This window comes from Leopardus geoffroyi, chromosome B3 (assembly GCF_018350155.1).
Source record: "Leopardus geoffroyi isolate Oge1 chromosome B3, O.geoffroyi_Oge1_pat1.0, whole genome shotgun sequence".
In the NCBI taxonomy this organism is placed as follows: domain Eukaryota; kingdom Metazoa; phylum Chordata; class Mammalia; order Carnivora; family Felidae; genus Leopardus; species Leopardus geoffroyi.
In genome coordinates this window covers 70,289,134-70,298,094 of record NC_059337.1, presented here as the reverse complement: position 1 = coordinate 70,298,094, position 8,961 = coordinate 70,289,134, and the positions used below count along the sequence as shown (strand labels likewise).

Sequence of the window (8,961 nt, the reverse complement as noted above, 5' to 3'; positions counted from 1 at the left end):
ATGGACCAAGTAAATGGCTCTGTGGTAAATGAATTTGTGTTACTGGGACTTGCACAATCCTTGGGAATGCAGGTTTTGCTTTTTCTTTTCTTCTCTTTATTCTATGCGGGAATTATCTTGGGAAACCTCTTCATTATGTTTACAGTGATTTTTGATTCTCACTTACACTCTCCCATGTATATCCTGCTGGCCAACTTATCATTCATTGACCTGGGCCTTTCATCTACCACAGTTCCTAGGATGATCTCTGATCTTTTCAGTGATTGCAAAATCATCTCCTTCCAAAGTTGCATGATACAAATGTTTTTTATTCATGTCATGGGAGGAGTTGAGATGATACTGCTCATAGCCATGGCATATGACAGGTACACAGCAATTTGCAGGCCTCTCCACTACTTAACGATTATGAATCTCAAAATGTGCATGCTTTTGGTAATGACTGCTTGGATCATTGGGGTGATCCATGCTGTGTCTCAGTTTGTTTTTGTCATAAATTTGCCTTTCTGTGGCCCTAAAAATATGGGGAGCTTTTACTGTGATTTTCCTAGGGTTATTAAACTTGCATGCATGGACACTTACAGACTAGAATTTGTGGTCACTGCTAACAGTGGCTTCATATCTATGGGCACCTTCTTTTCCTTAATTGTATCATACATCTTTATTCTGATCACTGTCAGACAACATTCTTCAAAGGATTTATCCAAAGCATTCATCACTTTGTCAGCTCACATCACTGTAGTGGTTTTGTTTTTTGTTCCATGCATGTTTCTCTATGTGTGGCCTTTTCCTACCAAGTCAATGGATACATTTTTTGCCATTGTGGACTTTGTCGTCACTCCTGTCTTAAATCCTGCCATCTATACTTTAAGGAACAGAGATATGAAGGCAGCAATGAGAAGGCTGAGCCGACAAGTTGTAAGTTCTAGAGAGATGTCATAACAGATTTCATTGGTAAGAACACAAGATGAATGTCATGGACCACCATGAACACCATGGAATATGTACACTTTCATTAATGCCTACAGAAAACTGAGAAGTCTACATAAAAAGAGGTATTGAATCAAAGAACTTCACTTTCAAATAGAATTGCAGTAATTTTTGTTAATTATAAAAACTAAAGTGTTATATATTCCTACCTAACCAACAAACCTAAATTTGTAGTTATCATCAATGACTACATTCAATTTTCATGTAGTTTTTATCTATATATAAATATATACATGAACATATGATTTAGCTTTATTTATCAGTATCTTCATACTGATAATAAGCATCACTGAAAATTAATATTTCTTATGGAAATTATGTGAATCCAATGGATAAAATATGAGTTTATACAAACCAGCAGACATTAAAAATCAAGAAAGAAACAATTTTCATCCTAATTGTACTTTAAGTTAGATAAGTAGGAAGGCAACACTATGTTACAACTCTTAAGAATTGTTTTCAGCCTTTGTCAATGTATTTTGTACAATGTTACTTTAAAAACAGATTCTAGTATTTTGCATTATGAAAAAATTGTCTATGGTCCCTTTTTTTCCAGAGAAAATTTCTATTGTTCTTGCAGTCTTCCTCAAAGCATTTCTTGATTTACCCTAAAAGAGTATCCACAATTATAAAAGTATTTTGAGGATGTTATTACCTAAAGAAAGGCACCCAACTTAGATCTCAGCTTATTTAATGTACCTGTTAAGCCGGAGTACTCAGGACAAAGATGATTGACATCTTTACTTTTACTCTACTTTTCCAAGTAAAACTTGGAAAGTCAAATGGGTCAAGGAGCAAAAGTGAGAAATCACTTGGATGTATTTCTATGACTGACTTAAGAAACATTAATTGTGGTGACTCAGCCCAGTTGTAACTTCTGCATTGTAAGTAAAGCTGTTCAATAAAATGATAAATAATGAACGAGATTTTCTTACTATTGGTCAAAGTATTTTTCCTATATTTTATCCAAAATTGGTCATAAATGTTATAAGCTATCCTCTTTTTATAACAACTAAAGCATTATTATTTATTGTCTTCTTAATCCATCTGGATTTTTTCATATTTTAAAATCCAATAATACTTTTTTTTAATATAATTTATTGCCAAGTTGGCTAATATAGTGTCTATACAGTGTGCTCTTGGTTCTGGGGATAGATTCCCATGATTTATCGCTTACATACAACACCCAGTGCTAATCCCAACAAGTGTTCTCCTCAATGCCCATCACCCATTTTCCCCTCTCCCCCATCAACCCTCAGTTTGTTCTCTGTATTTAAGAGTCTCTTATTTCCACATCCTTTTTGAGTTAATTTTTGTGAATGGTGTAAGAAACTGGTCTAGTTTCATTCTTCTGCATGTTGCTGTCCAGTTCTCCCAGCACCATTTGTTAAACAGATTGTCTTTTTTCCATTGGATAATCTTTCCTGCTTTGTCAAAGATTAGTTGGCCATACTTTTGTGGGTCTAGTTCTGGGGTTTCTATTCTATTCCATTGGTCTATGTGTCTGTTTTTTGTGCCAATACCATGCTGTCTTGATGATTACAGCTTTGTAGTAGAGGCTAAAGATGTGGGAGTGTGATGGGATTGTGATGCCTCCTGCTTTGGTCTCCTTCTCTTGCACTGTTGGTGGGAATGCAAACTGGTGCAGCTGCTCTGGAAAACAGTGTGGAGGTTCCTCAAAAAATTAAAAATAGACCTACCCTATGACCCAGCAGTAGCACTGCTAGGAATTTACCCAAGGGATACAGGAGTACTGATGCATAGGGCCACTTGTACCCCAATGTTTATAGCAGCACAAATTGTGGAAAGAGCCTAAATGTCCATCAACTTATGAATGGATAAAGAAATTGTGCTTTATAGACACAATGGAGTACTACGTGGCAATGAGAAAGAATGAAATATGGCCCTTTGTAGCAACGTGGATGGAACTGGAGAGTGTGATGCTAAGTGAAATAAGCCATACAGAGAAAGACAGATACCATATGTTTTCACTCTTATGTGGATCCTGAGAAACTTAACAGAAACCCATGGGGGAGGGGAAGGACAAAAAAGAAAAAAAAGAGGCTAGAGTGGGAGAGAGAGCCAAAGCATAAGAGACTCTTAAAAACTGAAAACAGGGGCGCCTGGGTGGCTCAGTCGGTTGAGCGCCCGACTTCAGCCCAGGTCATGATCTCGCGGTCCGTGAGTTCGAGTGCCGCGTAGGGCTCTGTGCTGACAGCTCGGAGCCTGGAGCCTGTTTCGGATTCTGTGTCTCCCTCTCTCTCTGACCCTCCCCTGTTCACGCTCTGTCTCTCTCTGTCTCAAAAATAAATAAACATTAAAACAAAATTAAAAAAGAAAAAACTGAAAACAAACTGAGGGTTGATGGGGGGTGGGAGGGAGGGGACAGTAGGTGATGGGCATTGAAGAGGGCATTTTTTGGGGTGAGCACTGGGTGTTGTATGGAAACTAATTTGACAATAAATTTCATATAATAAAAAAATAAATAAAAATAAAAATAAGTAAAAAAAGAGTCTCTTATGGTTTGCCTCCCTCTCTGTTTGAAACTACTTCTTCCCCTTCCCATCCCCCATGGTCTTCTGTTAAGTTTCTCAAGTTCCACATATGAGTGAAAACATATGATATCTGTCTATGACTGACTTATATCACTTAGCAAAACACCCTCTAGTTCCATCTGGATTTTAATTTCAGAACTATCTTACTGGTTTCAACTAGATTCTATTAAAAAGTCACCTTTAACAGAGAAAGTCAAACACCATATGATTTCACTTATATGTGGAATCTAAAACACAAAACAAACAAAAACAGAGTCTTAAATACAGGAAAAAAACTGGTGGTTGTCAGAGGGGAGATTGGAGGGGGAATGGGGAAAATAGATAAAGGGGATTCAGATGTACAAACTTCCAGTTACAAAATAAATAAGTCACAGAGATGAAAAGTATAGCATAGGGAATAAAGTCAATAACATTGTAATAACGTTGTGATGACAGACAGTGACTGAAGTTAGCATGGTGAGCACTGAGTAATGTACATAATTGTCAAATCAATGTGTTATACACCTGAAACTAATATAACATTATATGTCAATTATACTTCTATTAAAAAAGAGTTTAGGTAAATATAGATACAAGGAAATAAAGTTTCATTTGCACAGAAAAAAATCACCTTTAGATTTAGTGAGATATTTAAAATACCTAAATGAGCCAAGAAATTGTGACAACAACTCCTGACTCCAGAAAATTCTGTGTGTTTCCTCAAGGGAAAATCTGAGAGCCTATAAGAGTCTCCGTACTCAAAGTTCAGGCTAGCTATTTCCAGATCTCCTCACACTTGCTCACACCTCCATAAATGGCTCTTCACTGAGTGGTTTACTAAGGAGGACAATTCATACAGACTTTATGCTCTTGAAATTTTATGCTTCAAGAGAAAGTGCAAATAAAAGGAAAATCTGTACTGTTTTTTGAAATAGTCTCTTCCAGTTATGAAGGAGGTAGGTGGAATGATGAAAATGAAGTATATTAGCAGAACTAACCAAAGTGTAGAATTTTATTGACAATGAGATGCTTCTATTATCAGTAAGAGCCCATTTGGCAGAATTTAATTATGCATGTATCTTCAAGAAAAATGGAAGGATTTTGTGAGGTCAGTTTAAATACTTACAAGAGTTAGTATAAATATTAACAAGCATTGCCCTTGTTGTGTTAAACAACCTAGTATATGTTATACAAGTATTATGAGTGTTGAGTCCTTCCCCTGTACCTTCCAGGCTAATATATTCTTTCATCTCTATTTAAGCATCCTTTTCCCCGTAAAGCCCAGGTTCATTGTTCTCTTACTCACTTATTTCCCTCCCTCCCTCCCGCAACTGCAATGAAATTTGATATTGGATATTTCTTTCACATGAAGGTACAAATCATACTCTTAGAGCTGTAGAATTTTGTTTTAGAAAGCTTTTGATCCAATAAGCTCATTTTTAAACAGGAAAACTAAGGCTTGGATATTTTGAATGACATGCTAAAGTCACACAGTAAATTTGTACTAGAACCCCAAAGTCTCCTGACTTCAATCTCAATGAAACTTATAAAATAAAGATTTTAGGTATTTTTCTTTAAAAAGCGGTAACAGCCATTTAGGACAAACATAATATCCTAAAGTTTGAATTTTAAGTTTAATCTAGTACATAGAGAAAGATTTTATTGTTCATTTGTAGCTGGCTCTTCATGATTACTATAGCCAATGTATAAGATTCTGGAAAACTCCTTCAATAAACCTAGACTTAATGTTTCACTTAGAATTAACATAATCCTTCTAAAACCCCTTGCACCATTTTTGAAGAACCAGGTATGATCTTTGAAAGGATTACGTTCATGAAGGATCCCCTGTAAATGAGAATCCTCTATATTCATTCACTCCTCAGTAACATACTCAAGAAATGAAATGTTTTAACTGAGAAATTCCTTTTGCTGAAGAATAATATATATGAAGTCTTGTTACCATGGTAGAAAGTCTTTTCACTGCAAAAGAGAACCCTTTTGTCAACTATCACCCTTGATATATTTCTTATGGAGATAAAAGTATTGAGTTTGTCCTCTAAGTGAAATGAAATGGTTGCATGTAAGTTAATATCTAAGTTCAATTCTAAATTGAATACCTGGAAGGGCACCTGGGTGGCTCAGTCACTTAAGCGTCAGACTCTTGGTTTCAGTTCAGGTGGGGATCTCATGGTTCATGCGTTCGAGCCCTGCATTGGGTTCTGTGCTGACAGCACAGAGCCTGCTTGGGTCTCTCTCTCCCTCTCTCTCTGCCCCTCCCGGCTTGTGTGTGCTCTCTCTCTTGAAATAAATAAATGAACTTTAAAAAAAAAAAGTAACATACTTTGATTCTTAAGAAACATCCTAACCAGTCACATCACAACAGGAATCCCATCCACTTGATTGTCAATGATTAGTATGATTGTATTTATTACTGTGCTAAGTAGATGGGAAAGGTGTGTTTGTGTCTTGTTTTACTATTAGACTTCTCTTTTTACTTGGAAATAAAATTATAATTCCTAAGTTTTTATAGGAGTTTGAAAACAGTAATATGAAGCATTAGTGGATAGGGCTAAGGAATGGGATTTGGGATAATGACAAGAAAAGTGTAATTTCCAAGGGCTACAGAATAACTGTGATGGGAGAAGTAGTGAAAACAAATACTTCTACTCCCCCAAGAAATTTGGTAAGATTAACCCACTATACTTTCATGCCTCCCTAGCACCCACCAATTTCCACAATTATTCAGAATAGAATCATTTATATACTCCTTTTTTTAATCTCCCACATCCTGTTGACAAATATCCTGTTTTTACTACCTTAATAATGGCTATCATGTATTGACTATTCACTATTGATTAGAAATGTATTAAACAATTGTACATAATGCTTTAATAGTTCTTCACTGTCTTCATAATAAAACACAAATCCCTTAGCAGGCATTCCAGAATCCTTTTTCAATTTTATCTCCTATTAAACCCCTTCACATTTTCTCTCATGCAAATTTTTTTTGCATTTTCCGCACTTTTAATTTCACCTCTAAATTACCTTTCTTTTGTCCTTTTATTTTCTGCTATTTTATTTTTCTTCCATTTTTCATCTTTAATTTTATTTTGGACTAACTCCTTTTCTTCTAAGCATTTTGGTATCACTAAATGATAAGTATAAATTCCATCCTCTATAAGGCCTTATAATTCTGACCTTCTTTTTTAGAATCCTCATTTATTTAAACTTCTCCTAAGATTGAATTTCTACATCTGTCTTAGCTTTCATGTTTCTATCCAAGCTTCTGAGAAACTATGAAAATTATTTTGGAATTGTGTCCCTCACTCATGCCCCACAGAGTACTAGACTAGTGGAAATTTTGAGAATTTTTGATGCAGTGCATTTGTTTTAAAGATGGGAAAACAAAAGGATGCAGGGAACTGAAATTCAATCATCTTGTTATGAACAAGATGAACAATAACATCTATGTTATTTCTAGAAGTCAAGTAAAATTTGTAAATTATTACCAGGGAAATGGGGTTTCTCTGTGAATCGAAGGCAACAAATATTACTACTATTAATTATCCAAATTCATTTTGTACTTACTAAATACAAACACTATGCAAAACACTTTACATTTAATACTTCATTTGAAATTCATTATAACCATAAGAAGTGAATATAATTAGTATCTACATTTGTAAAAATGGTAAAAATAGGTCTTAAAGAGTAAGTCCAAGGTCCACAGACTACATTCAAAATTTATACACTATAAATTGCCTCACAGAGCAAAATTGTGAATGAGGATTTGTCTTAGTTTCATAAAGAGGTTTCCAACAACTGTACATAAAATGATTGTGATGGGCTACAAAACCACTAAGAATACTTTTTCAAAAATGTATGCCACAAAAAGTCCTTGTAAATATAAAGATCATATAAGTATGTACTTAATAGCTAAGACACTGTTTTGGAGTTCAAAGGAAAAGGAGATAAACATATGATAGTGATATAGACTTAATCTGGCACAGAAGGTCACATGAACAAAGGAATTTTATTAGAAATAAGCTTAGCATAAGTGCAAATACTGAGAAGACTTGAATAACTGGACTATAAGGCACAGTCAGAGGAGGGGTGTGGAGTAAAATGGTGGGTTTAGATTGTATGCATTTATGTAATAAACCATAGATAGACATTATATGAGTAAGCAGAATGACACAAAATGAGGCTTTGAATTTGAATATAATAATTCTGACTTTCTTCTTACTCTATTCTCTAAGGTGACTACAGAGGCTCTTTCCTGGAATGAATCAATAAATGACACAAATTACTCCATGGTCACTGAGTTCATTTTTCTGGGACTCTCCAATTCTCAGGAATTCCAGATATTCCTACTGGTGTTCTTTTTTATATTCTATGTGGGAATTGTGTTTGGAAACCTTCTTATTGTCATAACTGTGGCTTCTGACTCCCATCTTCACTCTCCCATGTACTTCCTGCTGGCTAACCTCTCACTCATTGATCTATGTCTGTCTTCCGTCACAGCCCCCAAGATGATTGCTGACTTTTTCAGTAAACGCAAAGTCATCTCTTTCAAGGGTTGCCTTGCTCAGATATTTCTCGTTCACTTTTTTGGTGGGAGTGAGTTGGTGATCCTTATAGCCATGGCCTTTGACAGATATGTAGCAATCTGTAAACCTCTTCGCTACTCTACAGTTATGTGTGACCATGTATGTTTTGGCATTGTGACTGCTGCATGGGGAACTGGCTTTCTCCATTCAGTGAGCCAGTTGGCTTTTGCAGTAAACTTACCTTTCTGTGGTCCCAATGAGGTTGATAGCTTTTACTGCGACCTACCTAGGGTTATCAAACTTGCTTGTATAGACACCTATAGATTGGATATCATGGTCATTGCTAACAGTGGTGTGCTCACTGTGTGTTCTTTTGTTTTCCTAATCATCTCCTATGCTATCATCCTAGTAACCATCCAGCAACGCCCTTCAGACAAGTCGTCCAAGGCTCTGTCCACTCTGACTGCTCACATCACAGTAGTTCTTTTGTTCTTTGGACCATGTATCTTCATTTATGCCTGGCCATTCCCCATCAAGTCACTAGATAAATCCCTTGCTGTGTTTTATTCTGTGGTCACTCCTCTCTTGAACCCGATTATATACACACTGAGGAACAAAGACATGAAGACTGCAATGAGACGACTGAGTAAATGGAATGTGAATTCTAGTGTAAAATTTTAGATATCTCCTAACTTTAAGGCTAAACTAAGATAATGACATAAAATAAAGTTGTTGAAGTACTTGGTAAAGCTCATGAAAATCTTACTTTCCATTTCTTAGTAAATGTCAAAGAACTTTCACATAAATTGCCTCAATTTATCCTTTGACAAATTTGTATTTTATATTTTTGGATACAGATACAAAGTTAATATACTTTCAAAATATTATCT

The 8,961-nt window shown here is 35.5% G+C and overlaps 2 protein-coding genes across 2 annotated transcripts; both read left to right on the top strand.

Moving 5' to 3' along the window:
- On the top strand, positions 1-939 carry LOC123582200 (olfactory receptor 4F21-like). The gene has a single exon (XM_045448456.1). The coding sequence runs from the start codon at positions 1-3 to the stop codon at positions 937-939; it is 939 nt and encodes a 312-aa protein (XP_045304412.1).
- A 3,942-nt stretch (positions 940-4,881) lies between these two features.
- LOC123582199 (olfactory receptor 4F4) lies at positions 4,882-8,752 on the top strand. The gene is made up of 2 exons (XM_045448455.1): positions 4,882-4,893; positions 7,781-8,752. Exons 1-2 carry the CDS (start codon positions 4,888-4,890, stop codon positions 8,750-8,752), a joined length of 978 nt encoding a protein of 325 aa, XP_045304411.1. The 5' UTR covers positions 4,882-4,887.
- Positions 8,753-8,961: the final 209 nt, after the last annotated feature.